This window comes from Struthio camelus, chromosome W, assembly GCF_040807025.1.
Source record: "Struthio camelus isolate bStrCam1 chromosome W, bStrCam1.hap1, whole genome shotgun sequence".
NCBI classification, from domain to species: Eukaryota; Metazoa; Chordata; class Aves; order Struthioniformes; family Struthionidae; genus Struthio; species Struthio camelus.
Genome location: NC_090981.1, coordinates 1,605,120 through 1,619,649, shown reverse-complemented (window position 1 = coordinate 1,619,649; position 14,530 = coordinate 1,605,120). Strand labels below are relative to the sequence as shown.

The 14,530-nt window shown below is 40.6% G+C and overlaps 1 protein-coding gene across 2 annotated transcripts in view; it reads left to right on the top strand.

The window, feature by feature from the left end:
- The window catches only part of LOC104139159 (nuclear factor 1 B-type), a 198,570-nt gene that overhangs the window by 128,178 nt on the left and 55,862 nt on the right, over positions 1–14,530 (top strand). For both annotated transcript variants that reach the window (XM_068925260.1, XM_068925261.1), the window contains exon 7: positions 12,360–12,491. In XM_068925260.1, coding sequence (XP_068781361.1) covers positions 12,360–12,491 — 132 coding nt within the window. The remainder of the gene's footprint in view (positions 1–12,359; positions 12,492–14,530) is intronic.

The window sequence follows — 14,530 nt, the reverse complement described above, 5'->3', positions numbered from 1 at the left end:
TGTGACAAGAACAGCAAGGCAGCAGAATTGTTCTTCAGCCCCCAGAAGGTATCCTTAGTCTAAACATTCTCCTTTGTGACTGTGGTCTGTTTTGCCGTGATACTTCTATTGCCATTTTTCATGTGAGACAGTATTGTACCTCAGCTAATTTTTGTGCTTTTTAAATAAATTTTTGTATTTGTAGGGAAAAATAGTCCCAATGTTCTTCTCAGAAGTGGCCTCTGCATATCTCCACTTGTGAAATGTAGTCCGCTTGTGCTGCTGAGTGAGCTATAAAGGCTTCTTAGAATGCAGTACCTCTTGGACTGCCTGAGCCCCAGTTCTGCTGAGCCAGATTTTTACAGTTGATCTCTGCAGTCTCCAACTATCATCTCAATTCCTTCTTATCCACTGGTCATTTTTGCTGCAAAAAACTATACTCTGTAAATAAGCTCTTGGCTCATTTGCTTTTTACCAGCCTTCTTCATTTTAATAGTAGCAAATAATTTTATTGTGCGGATTGCTTAAGTAATTTCACAAAGAACCCTTTGTCATTGGGTAGTTAGAATTCTGGACTGAAACTACCTTTGGCACTCTGTATGTTTCATACACCAGAGAACTCTGAAAAATGAGAAAGAGAATGAAAAAGAGAGGCTTGAATTAATGCATTTTAAGTTATTTTTGCTTGTTGGAGCTAGGTCAGCATTCTTCCCTGAATATCATATTCTGCAGCATTGCTAGGTGTAGTGGGCCTTTATATCTCAGACTCTTGAACACTTGCCAGTGAGGTTATCTTTGAGTGAGACTTTGAGGCATCTAGTCCAACCCCAGACTCTTCTCAGTGGCACCCAGTGGCAGGACAATGGGCACAAATTGAAATATAGGAAATTCCACTTAAACATAAGAAAACACATCACCAGTCAAGCACTGGAACAGGTTGCCAAGTGAGATTGTGGAGTCTCCCATCCTTGGAGATATTCAAAACCTGACTGGGCAAGGTCTTGGGCAACCTGCTCTAGTTGACCCTGCTTTGAGCAGGGGGGTTGAACTAGATGATCTCCAGAGGTCCCTTCCCACCTCACCTATTCTATGATTCTGAATAACACATTAGATTATGTGTCAGTCAGTAACTTTGCTGCTAAGTTTGCTATTATTACATTCAGATGAAGCAGCAAGTTGCCAGTCTTCAGGAAGGGAGGTTTGGAGGAAACGGATGCAGAATTATCATCTGCTGTTCTTGCAGGTTATCTTGCCATAGTTTCAGACTAATCTTAGTGGGAATAAATGTTAATTTAAACAGAAAGAATCTCTTTGATATGGCAATTAATTATTTATGTCATGTGACACCATCAAACAACTGTCAAGCATTAAGTCCATATGTTCTGTCATGCTGTTACACATTTTTTGAAATTACTCTGGGATATGATTTTTATGTGTATATGTTCAATTTTAAGCTTATAATCTGACCCCTACATCCTTCTTCTTTCCCTGTTTTATAAGCCACATTTGCTTTACCCAACTGATTAAAAAAATAGAAAATATTAATTTTAAGAAATGTGTATGCAAGTTTCTAAATATCTTAATTTAAATAACAGTGCACTGGAATTATACTTTTCAAATGCTAGTGTACATATTCTTAAAATTCAAAGAACTGTATTGAACTGTTTTACTTTTTATCAGTAAAAATTAGGATACTTTAAGATATTTAGTTGTCCATCTTTTTGCAGTTGATCACCCACAACAATAAAAAGTATCCTACAACTTGATTGTATAGAGGCATGTTTTTGTTATTTGATATTCTGGGAGGTATAAGGACATGCAGATAGAACTCTTCTATGTTTATGAAAGGAAATGCTGTCAAGGTTAATAAAACATAAAATTTGAGGACTGTAAAGACCAACAGACCAACAATGGAATTCAGTACTCTGCAAAGTTTGCTTGTAGGTAAAGATTAGAAGACTGATCTGCTGCTTGCCCAGTCTAAAGGATTTATGGCTCTCATGATCTTACAATCAACTGAAAGTTCTTGCATCCCTTTAGTCTCTTAGGTCTTAAGCAAAAAAAAAAAAAAAAAAAAAGAAAAGCTGCCATGTTGCAGTGTTGTACAAGAAAGTTGTGCAGGTGTCCAAAAACAGGCAGGTGAATGTTTGAACTTGCCCTGGATCAGTACTTGACTGCAGCAAAGTTCTTTGAACAGGTGATTTGCCAATTGGTGTGCCAAGTGACATTTATCCAGCAAGCTACTTGAACGACAAGCTGCTTCAGACTAAGGAAAAGCGTCTTTGCTTTGACGAGGAAATTGTCGAAACTCATGTCTCATTAGTATTTCCTAAGGTTCTTTGGAAGCAAACAACAGTTTAAATAAAGGCTGACGTAAACACATTTCTGCACATTTTCCCTGCACCATTTTATCACATTAGAATTGATCAAAATTATTGCCTTGGGCCGTCTTGAACAGATAGACATCTGGAATACCATTTGTACAAGCTGCTAATGATGATCAGGCTACATATGCTATGCTTCACAACAGCTTTCTTCTATCTTCCTTTGTAGACTGAATTAACTTGTTGGGTAAGGAGATGATCTAATCCTTCTTTATGTGATTCTTCAAAATTTATAAGATGCCACTGTTTGGGTGTGTACATACTTTACTTCCACAATAATATGAGAATATATGCAAGAATAATTTGCAATGGCACTGGAAATTTTAAAAAATATATAATCTCCTTTGGTAACATTTGAAGAGAATTCTAGGTAGCACAGGGCACTGTGTTATGATTAATGTCTAACTTTTGATAACTTTAAATGCTTTGGACATCTTTCTGCTCTTCATATATGCTTAGTAGCTTTCCAAAAGTATACAAATAAATCACAGTGAAAACTATTTTATTTTCATTTCATGCACTAGTGCGCACATTGGTCAGGTTCAAATGTACATTAATTGCCATTAATTTTGAAGCCATAATCATAGGCTCTCGTCCATCATGAAATTGCATTAAGCGGGGAGTACTTTTGTTAAGAGGTTGTTTGCGATGTTTTCTAAGATACACAATCAGGAACAAGTGGTAACAATTTTGTCCATTTACATTGACTTGCCCATTGATTATTACTGTTTTTTACAGAAAAGTTACCATATATTATTATGTTGTACTCATTGTTTACTTTAGCTCTTAGGGTTAGTGTAACATTATTGCCTACTATCAGACCTTGGCCTCGTGCTATTACAGATGTTATTCCTCCTGTAACTGTAGTTCTAAAGATGAGTTGTGACTTATTTTCACAGAATCACAGAATGGTTGAGGTTGGAAGGGACCTCTGGAGATCATCTAGTCCAACCTCCCTGCTCAAGCAGGGTCCTCTAGAGCATATTTCCCAGGATCGTGTTCAGGCGGGTTTTGAATATCTCCAGGGAAGGAGACTCCACAACCTCTCTGGGCAACCTGTGCCAGTGCTCAGTCACCCTCACAGGAAAGATGTTTTCCCTCAAATTTTCAATATCCTAGTTGTTCCATGGGCAATGTGAAAAGGCAGAACCTGTTAGAGACAGGTTTCAGGTGTATGTTCTAGTTATCAGTGTTCCCATGGTGATAAGGTAACACTACATTTTCCTGCAAGAGAAGACACCTAGGTCTTGGATGTAATCCAAGCCTCAGTTATGGTTAATTTACTCCCTTTAGTGTCTACAGCATCCCATACTCCTTTTCCTCTGTAAAACAACAGTTACCCAGATTGATCCCTGAGCTGGGTGTTTAACCACAGCCTCATCTCCAGGACTTTGATCGGGTTTTACTTCTGATTTAACAGGAATTTGTGCAGCTACTGGCATGAACTCCTTATCTATGGGACTTCCCATGGGAATCTGTCACTTACTTAGCCGACTTACAACTTTCCACAAATGGGATCCCCATTTAGAGGTATTCATAGATTCACTTTTGTGTAGCTGTTGTTTTAGTAATCCATTCCACCTTTCTACTATCCCATTACTCTGAGGTCAGTAAGGGAGGTGGAAAGTCCATTGTACTCCATTTGAAGAACACCAAGTTTGCACCTCTTTATTCTTAAAATGTGATCCATTATCAGATTGTATTTCTCGGGGCAAGGAAAGAGTGGCAAACCACCTGTTTAAGCCAACTACAGTTGCTAGACCAGTTGCAGCTTGGGTGGGATGCACATTCCCTATACCACTCATCATTTCTACTCCTGTGAGAATGCATTTTCCAGCCTTCAGGTGTTCTCTTTAAGGGGCCAATATAATCAACTTGCTAGAGCAGTTTACCTTCCCTGAGGTTGGCAAACTGTTGTCCCTTTGACATATACTGTACCATTGTTTGACAAAAATGGCATGAGACTACAATTTGCTTTGCCAGAGCTTTTGTCACAGGCCATCCTCTCCTTGCAGCCTGTTGAAATAAATCATACCTCCCAGGGTGTCCTAGCCATTCATGTAACCACTTACCTCACCGTTCTGCCTCAGAATTTCATAATACATTTATTCTAGCCACATGATCAACCATCTGATTCCACTTTGTCTCAGGCTTTTTAGATTTTTGGTGAGCAGATACATGTCCTATGGATATGTTTCTAGATTGAGCTACATCATAAATCTTTTCCCAGTGTGTTTTTCCCCATACATCTCTACCATTTACTTGCCAATTGTTTTTTCACCCAATTCCCTAGCCATTGGGTGGCACCGGCCCATACAGCATATGAGTTTGTGTAGACACAAGTGGCTCCTTGCTCCACAGAATCACAGAATCACAGAATCGTTTAGGTTGGAAGGGACCTCTGGAGATCATCTAGTCCAACCCCCCTGCTCAAGCAGGGTCACCTAGAGCATATTGCCCAGGATCGTGTTCAGGCGGGTTTTGAATATCTCCAGGGAAGGAGACTCCACTACCTCTCTGGGCAACCTGTTCCAATGCTCTGTCACCCTCACAGGGAAGAAGTTTTTCCTCAGGTTCAGATGGAACTTCCTGTGGTTCAGTTTCTGCCCATTGCCTCTTGTCCTGTTGCTGGGCACCACGGAGAAGAGGCTGGCCTCATCCTCTTGACACTCCCCCTTCAGATACTTGTACACGTTGATGAGATCCCCTCTCAATCTTCTCTTCTCCAGGCTGAACAGGCCCAGCTCTTGCAGTCTTTCTTCATAGGAGAGGTGCTCCAGCCCTCTAATCATCTTGGTAGCCCTCCGCTGGACTCTCTCCAGGAGTGCCATGTCTCTCTTGTCCTGGAGAGCCCAGAACTGGACACAGGACTCCAGGTGAGGCCTCACCAGGGCTGAGTAGAGGGGCAGGATCACCTCCCTCGACCTGCTGGCAACACTCTGCCTAATGCACCCCAGGAGACCATTGGCCTTCTTGGCCACAAGGGCACACTGCTGGCTCATGTTTAACTTGTTGTCCACCAGCACTCCCAGGTCCTTCTCTGCAGAGCTGCTCTCCAGCAGGTCAACCCCCAGCCTGTCCTGGTGCATGGGATTATTCCTGCCTAGGTGCAGCACCTTGCACTTGCCTTTGTTGAACTTCAGGAGGTTCCTCTCCGCCCAGCTCTCCAGCCTGTCCAGGTCCCTCTGAATGGCAGCACAGTCTTCTGGTGTGTTAGCCTCTCCCCCCAGTTTAGTATCATCAGCAAACTTGCTGAGGGTGCACTCTGTCCCTTCCTCCAGGTCACTGATGAATATATTGAACAAGACTGGACCCAGGACTGACCCCTGGGGGACACCACTAGCCACAGGCTTCCAACTAGACTCTGTGCCACTGACCACAACCCTCTGAGCTCGGCCATCCAGCCAGGTCTCAATCCACCTCACTGTCCACTCATCTAGCCCACACTTCCTAAGCTTACCTGGGAAGATGTGATGGGAGACAGTGTCAAAAGCCTTGCTGAAGTCCAGGGAGACAACATCCACTGCTCTGCCCTCATCTACCCAGCCAGTCATTCCATCATAGAAGGCTATCAGAGTGGTCAAGCATGATTTCCCTTTGGTGAATCCATGCTGACTACTCCTGATCACCTTCTTGTCCTCCAGATGCTTAGTGATGACCTTCAGTATGAGCTGTTCCATCACCTTTCCCAGGATGGAGGTGAGGCTCCAGGGCTATTTCCACTGCTCTGAGCTCTGCTAGCTGGGCCGAGCCATCCATTTCCTCTGTGAAAGCTTCTCTGGTCTCTACCGACAGAGCTGCGGCTTTGCCTCTCCATTGGGGGCCGGTCATCGGGGAGGAGGGCGCATGGGAGTACTCCACAGGCACCCCAATTCACTCTACGCTCTCCGATAATTTGTTTTCTTTACTCGTCCCATCACTTGTCACCCGGCGATGTATATACAAAGCCCATCTCTGCACGGTAGTCTTTTGTGCTACCCCTGGGGGTAAAGGTTTACCAGATAAAATTGGTTTTAAAATAGGAATAGGCATGCACAATTTGATTTCCCTTTCTTGAGTTACTGGCTCGGTAGCTAGCAGCCCTTCATATGCTGCTAATAGCACTTTCTCCAAGGGAGCGTAGTTCCCCTGAGAGCCTTGCCACGATTTAGAGCCAAAGGTAATAGGGTAATCCCTTTTACCTTGCACGTCTTGCTGCCATAATCCCCATTGATAGCCCTTATCACCTATGCCTATATGTAGTGTAAATGGGTGTGTAGGGAAGATCGGTCCCATAGGCTGGTAAGTAACTATTCCCTTTTTTTTCATATTTAGGAAGTTTTTTTTAAATTTTTTTCAAATTTAGGAAGTGACACACATGACACTGTCAGACCAGGAATATATCCTCTGAGTTTGTAGCTCCCAGACCTGCATCCAGACTGCTTGACCATGCTTCTCTTGATTCAACATAATGAATGACAAAAAGCAGCACAGCTGATGGCATACACCAAAGTGCGTGTTATTTGATTCAGTTCAGGTTCTAACCAGCTGATTCCCAGAAAATAGGGTATTTTAGTGCTTGCAAATCAGCAACCACTGCTTCTCATCAAATTGTCTTTGTAGTTGGCTTGTTATCTTGCTGTATGGATAGGTATCATATTATTAGTATGGGATTGAATATGCTAACAATGCTTATACTAACATACTTTCTATGGAAGTATCTATGCTGACAGATGTGTTCATACACAGGCCCATAATACCATTATACAGCTGCTCAAATGGATGCATATTTGAATGCTTTTTTAAAGTTGCTGAATAATTATACTCTAGAATCAGAAATACTAAACATTTGCCTTATAACTGGAAGGATAATTTTTGAAATGTGAATGGAGTGCAAGCCTGAGGCTGCAGTCAGCCTAACACATAGCTCTTAGATCATTTCAACTGCTTCCATTGTTGTCATTATTATTTTAATTGAGAAAGCTACTGGTGACACTTTAAATGTTGATATTACTAAGTGTCTCACTGATGAGAACCACCAAGCATGTGGTTAGCTGGGCTACTGGTACTGGGAAAGAAAAAGAGGATACTTGCTGAGTAACATGGAATTCAGCTCTTTTTTATTTTTCCCAACTCAATCCCAAAAGAGGCAATATCTTGAGTTGACTCACTTGTAACAAATTCCTTTGTTGGCACCTGGAAATCAAACTCAACTCTAATGCCTTCCTGAGGGTCAAAAGCCTTATGATTTCCCAGTGGTTTCTTCTACCACATAAATATATATGGCAGCATTTAAAACCAGTTGTGCCCCCTCCCATTCCCCAAATTTTGGCTCACTGACACATGGAAGTACATAAATGGAAATAAGGATTGAAAAAGTAATAATATAAGATAGCAGCTTCTGGACTAATAGTACAGTACTCTGCTAGGAAGGCTCTGAGGACAAGGTAGCTTGCAGAAGGGATGTTTTTCATCATTCCAGGTTCTCAGCTGCATCATTCTAGGGCTCTTGACAAATAATTTAGATCTACTATATACTGCACAGGACAAATGGCCTTTGGTAAGTCTCTGAGCATGCCCAGAATAATTTAGAAACATTTTAAAGCCTCAACAATGTCTAAGAGCATCATGCAGTTAATAGAAGTCTTACGTTTTCCTTCCAATTAGTCTGTCTCCCAAGTGCTTAATAAGCATTACACCCTTCCAGAAAAGGTATCAAAAGAAAGATATGTGTTATCCAATGAAAACTGATGAAGTACCAGTTAATCTGTTGGAAACAATTGTATTTGAAATTTTGGATTCAGGGCTTGCCTTTCGGCAAGTTGGATAAGTTAAGTTAGATGACTTTAAATATACAGAATGGTTGAGGTTGGAAGGGACCTCTGGAGATCATCTAGTCCAAATATACCATTTAGAGGTTTGAAGCCTAAGAACATGCCATTTGATATTAGTTCTGCTCCTGAGGTATTTTAAAGAGTAATTTCACAGATGTTTGAAGGACTACAAGGTGCTGACATTGTAATGAATGATGATTTAACTTGGGTTGGAAATCATAAAAAATAACGAAAACCTATGGAATGTCCTTATAGGGAGAACAGAAATCTCTGAATTTTAAGGAGTCCAAAAATTGATGTTGTAGCCATTATGTCTATTGGACATAAATTGACTAAAGATAGCTTAATTGCTAATTCAGATTTCAAAAAAGGCAACAATTGAAATACTACATGCACAATGTAAAATAGATCTACAGAGACTTATGTGTACAGATGTGGTAGTTTGGCATAGGGTTGGGACTGGTTAAACTTTGTTTACCCTCAAATTACTCCCCTATAACTAACCTGTTAAATGCTGTGTCGTGACCAATGTGTGGAGAACCTTCCAGAGGGATAGACTGTGAGGACCAGCAACAGTGACAGCCAATCATTAGGCACCATGGGAATTTGAGCCAATCAGAATGGGGTATTCTCCACCCAATCCTATAACTGATGTGGTCTGGAGTTGCTTGGGGAGAGATTCAGAAGAGACCCTGAGAGAGCAAAAGCCTGGATGAGTTCCTCACCTGGAAGAAGACTCCCCAGACAGGCTCTAGGATTGCCTGAGGGCTCTAACAGAGGAGATCTCACAGCTCTGCCCCCAGGCTATGCACTGCATGGCTGGAATCACTATGCTGACCTGCCCGACTTTCTCCTGCACCATGTCAATTTCCCTGTGGGGCAGGAAGGTCATGTGAGAAACCGTTACGCTGACCTTCCTGGCTTCTCTCCTGGACTGTGCCATCTCTCCTGTGGAACAAGGAAATTGTGTCACTCGTCAACATTAAATATATCTGTGACTAGTAATGCTTTGGTATCCAAGTCCATTTAGTCTCTGCACTGTCAATTCAGTCTCAAACCCCTGGTATTGGGTAGACGTTCATAAACAGGCATTTGAGCAGTTGCATGCAGATCATCAATCCACCAATTTTAAATTGCTAAGACTTAGCTAATCAGTTGCATCATCTCTCAGTACATCTTCAGAAGGAATGAAGCACAGCCTTGGTCAGTGCTAAGGAATTAGCCCTGCAGGCCACTGTCTTGTTGCAGAATTGTATGGCTGATTGCACAGTCTCCCACCCCCTCTGCCCTGATCCTGATTATCCTCTACATCAAGGGCTACAGCATCAACAATATTCTCCAATGTGCTTACACCTTTCTTTTCAAGTGTTTATGGTAGTTGTATAAGGCAATTTTCAGTTGGACCCCAGCCGAGCTTTTTCTGCAGGAGAGGCAACAAGTTGTATTTGCATCAGGAGCTACAAAAATCAAAATGAAAATATTCTAATGTTATGCTATCCTATACATGGTGCTGAAGCTACAGAAATTTGAGGCTGGATTATAGGTAGAATGTTGTGAAGGGCCAAAAGGAAAATTCAAAAGCCACCTTGACAAACAGCATTCATGCTATGGGACCTGAGGCAAGCTCCATTGGCAGTAGCGTGAGAAATTCTGGTATCACAGAAGGCATGAGTGTTGAGTCAGTGCTGACTCCAGAATGACCACAGTGAGTACAGCTGAAAGTTTAACATAATCAGAATGGAGTGAGTCACTCTAGTCCCATGTCTTGAGGGAGCTGGCCAGATACAAAAAGGACAGAATCCAAATGGCATGGACCAATTAAGTGGACTGGTAAAATATTAGATGATGTACTGACCAGTTACATGCTGTTTCAAAGACAAATATTGTCATAGAGCAATTTATATAACTAAAAGGGGTGGGGGGATGGGGAAACATAAGCCTGAATATCAATTTACTAGTATGGGAATGGATAGACTAACACAGATATGTAAGGGAAGCATAGCAGTGGCCATGTGTTGAGCCTCTGAGCATGTCCAATGTGAAATAGACATTTCCAGAAGCCAAAGCATACCCAGCTGCACTAATTATTTGTGTCATTAATAAGTGCTCTTTCTTTTTTCCAACCAACTTGTCTCCTGAGAACTTACTGAACACTGCAATCACTGCTAAGCCTGTTCATAGGGAATCAAAGTAAGTGGTGAAATTATCAGAGCAAAGATTCAGAATTATAAAAAGAGCACTGTGAGGAATGAATATTAGAGAATGTTCCAATAGCTTATGAATTTGTTGAAGCAGTAGTGGGTCCTTCTCTTATGAAGGTCAATTAAATATGCTAGCTGTACTGTAAATCTTTTCCAAAGAACAGTACCACACAATGTCCAAAGTAGTCCCTTAATATAAAATATCAATTTGATTTTCCTCAGGAGATCAGCTCTCCTTTTGCAATGCAAATATTTTCAAGTGTACTAAACACATTCTAGTAACTCAATACTAAACTATTTGCATACAAAATTACCCAGAATAGGTAGGCTGTCACAAGATTATGCTAGTGCCATATGTGCTAAAGAATTTGAGCCAGGAAATGACTAGTATCTGGACACTATTTACAATTAAAATTTAATTTTATATTTTTATCCAAAAGAGAAAAAAATACAAAGCTTCCATTAAAATTAATGCTATATGTGAAGCTAAATTTACCCCAAAGTTAAATATGTTTATTATTTTTCTATAGGGTAGGGTGTAGGGTGGATCGGTCCCATAGGCTGGTAAGTAACTATTTCATCTTTTAAAGCAGTTAATGCCGCATGATGTTTTTGTTCCCAGTTCCATACCGCGTTTTTCTTCAGCAAATCATGCAGAGGTCTCGCGAGAATACTGAATCCAGGAATGTGTGACCTCCAAAACCCAAAAGTTCCTAATAAAGCCCGCAATTCTTTTTTTATCAGAAGGTGCCGGAATATTTTGTATCTCTGTTAATACAGATTCTGGCACAGTTTCCGTCCTCCTATCCATCGAGTACCTAAAAAGATAACTGCTTGACTTGGTCCTCGCTGTTTTGAGTTGGGAATGCTAATATTTAATCCTTGCAAGTGCTGGCTGGACAATAGCGTTCATACTTTGGCGAACCGTTTCCTCATCTGGTCCTCCGATTAGAATATCATCTATATATGGTAAAATCGTTACTTCAGGTGGAAGGATGATTGAGTCTAGTTCTTTAGCTAAAAATAGCATGGCCGATGGTGAGGCTATGTTTAAAACCTTGGGGTAGGTGATTAAAGGTGTATTGTATTCCACCCCAAGTAAAAGCAAATTTTGTTTGTCTTGCTCTTGTATAGGGATCCTAAAGAACATATCTTTTATATCTAACACGCTCATCCACGGAAAAGCACGTTCATTTATTCTATTAACTATATCCACTATGCTAGGAACAGCGGCTGTTAAAGCACCAGTTGCTTTATTTAAAGCCCTATAGTCAATAGTCACGTGCCACGTCCCGTCTGGTTTTTTAACAGGCCATATTGGGCTGTTATATGGTGAATGGGTTCTTTCTATAATACCCTGTTGCTCTAGTTGTTTGGGTAATTCTGTCACTGGTTTTGTGGCAGGAGCAGGTAGTTTATATTGAGCAATATTGACTGGTTTGTTATTAGGCAGGGGTGGGGCTATTTGTAGGAGATTCATAGGCTTAATCATATGGAGATTAGTTTTTCCTGTAACTGGAGGACTGCCAATTTCCCATTTACCCCAGCTATCTATCCAAGACTGCCCTTTCAGAATATCCATCCCCAGAATATTCATTTTGCCCAATAACAACAAGGGTCGTACGGTATGTCCATTGGACAATAGGTGTTCCATTAAAAAGTGCAATAAAGAATATGTGGCTGTTTAAGGAGCAGATAATGTTGTGATGTTCTGTAAGGCTTCACTGTTTGGCTTGTCTGGTATGAAAGGGATGTAGGCTTTTTTTTTTTTAGGACGAAGAATAGTGGAATAATATTCATTCATATGTTGGAAAGCAATAGTTTAAAATTAGTTAATTGGTAACAGGGGAGTTGGCTCACCAAACAAGATTTATAAAAAGAGCTGTAAACATAAATATTTTCAGTTTACAAAATTAGTTGTCCTGAAGTTTAACACTGGGCTTCTAGGCTAATTTGAATGTTATGCGGTCTTTCCGTTTCAGATATGTCTTCTCCTACAGTGAAGAAAGCTGAAAAGCCTTTGTTTAGTCCTACATCTCCCCAGGATTCTTCACCAAGACTGAGCACTTTTCCCCAGCATCACCATCCAGGAATCCCAGGAGTTGCACACAGTGGTGAGGGCTATGAAGGAGGAAGAAATACCTCCCTATTTATTTGGTCTCTTCTGATGCAGTTTTTGCAGCTTTTCTTAGAGATTCAATCCCATGTTACTATATAATTGATGAGAGTGGAAAGGGAATTAAGTGAGTGTGTTGCAGATTTTGTGGTTTCCTTGCAGGACTCCTCATTAAGTATAGCTTTCAGGTCACTGTTTCAAGTCACTGGAAAGGACTAAGATAAGCCAGTGAATAAAATAAACCAACTGCATGAAGAAATTGACAGAGGAAAAATCCTCCCAAATCTTTCCTCCCTCCATTTGTATCCTTTTTTTATTGTTGTTACTATGAGTGTATTATATTACATACCTTAGTAGGTAAGATTTCACTCAGTTTCATACCCAGTAGAAGTCATAACCATACTGAGTATGTGAAACAGTGAAATAGATACCAAGGTTTCTTTTGGACATTCTGTCTAGAGAGACAGAGTTCTGATATTTTTCACCAACTATTTTCTAAAATCTATAGTCAAACTTTCTTTGATTTTATATGGGATTTGCATGCAGAGATTAAAGGGTGAAGAAAGTACTTGAATTGTGATGCTTTGTCAAGTTAAAGAATAATAGGGAATTTTCAGCACACGGTTTGTTCATTTTATAAAACATGACCTCTTAATTCCCTAGATTAGTATTTGGCACTCAGATTTCTCCCCTCAGTGGCTCACATTTCTTGAGCACAGTTGGATATCTTAAGGAGCAAAGCAGATTTGAGCCTTTTTTTTCATATTGAACACATAGCTCTGCTCTGAAAAGTTTCTCTTTCATAATATTTCTTCATTATGATTTCAAGTTACTGTCTTTCAATTTAGAAGTAAATAATTCCCCCCCCCACCTCAATATTCACTCATTCCATAATATGAAAATCAGTCTGAACTCATTCTGGTTTGTGTAATGATTCCACAATCAGAAATTACTTAATCACATCAGAGATGATGCATGCACCAAAACAGATAGATTTCAGCTCACTTGTGTTTATTTTGCACAGCTCCCATATGTCAGTCACTGTGATTCAGATGAGACAAACCTGTCAAGAAAGAAACTCCCATAATTATTTTTTGACCCTAACTTCAATTGTGTGTAGACCCTTATATTTACTCTAGTGTATAATATTTAGATGTAACATATTTAAGTGACAAGATGCAATCGTAGCCTATATGTTAATTCTGTAGATGAACAAGTTACTTGCCAAGAAGCCTGATTTCCATCCTGGGTACCCTATTCTATTATCTCAGTGAGCAGCGGTTGAGATTTGCAAGGTTCTGATGACAAAGTACAATTTGGAAACATTCCTGTTGCCTTACTTGTTCCCATCTCAAAAACTGCAAATAAATAGTTTAAAAATTGAACCAAAAAACAGAAGATAGGAGAGGTGAGATGCCAGGCCAGTGTTGGTGTATTGTTGTGGTATGCTTGTGCTGATACAGTATAGAATTATAACATAAAAGCAGTGAGCAATTTTAAGAATACCTTTGATATACATATCTCATTGTATATCTCATTTTGTACCCTTCCACTAACGGACCAATCACAGGGGTTTTTTTTCCCACTTCCATTGTACTGTCTCTCCCTTTTGATAAGGCACAGAAAAAGTGCCCTCTAGATGTGTAATAAGGGCAGCATGTAGATTGCTATATAAGCCTAAGAGTAACACTGTCCAATTCTAGCTTGACTCATCAGTAGCAGGGCATTCCATACGTTCCTTTCCCATGAAAATATCATTGGTCATTTTGACATATAGTCTAAAGATAAAGAAGGCTGTTTTGTCAGGAGCAGGAAGAAAGAAAATGCAGAGGTATATAGGATAGATCCCTTTTTGTTTGCCAGAAACATTTTAATTGGATTGAATGGTTTCCCAGGCCCTGAAGTAAAGTGTTCATTAGCACTTCTGTCAGGGAGCAGCAAGGGCTGGCTGCTCCCTAAGGGAGGGGGAGCCAAGCATGATAACATGGCCAGCAGGGCAGGGGCCTCACCAGCCAAGGCCCAGTCCCACAGCACCCA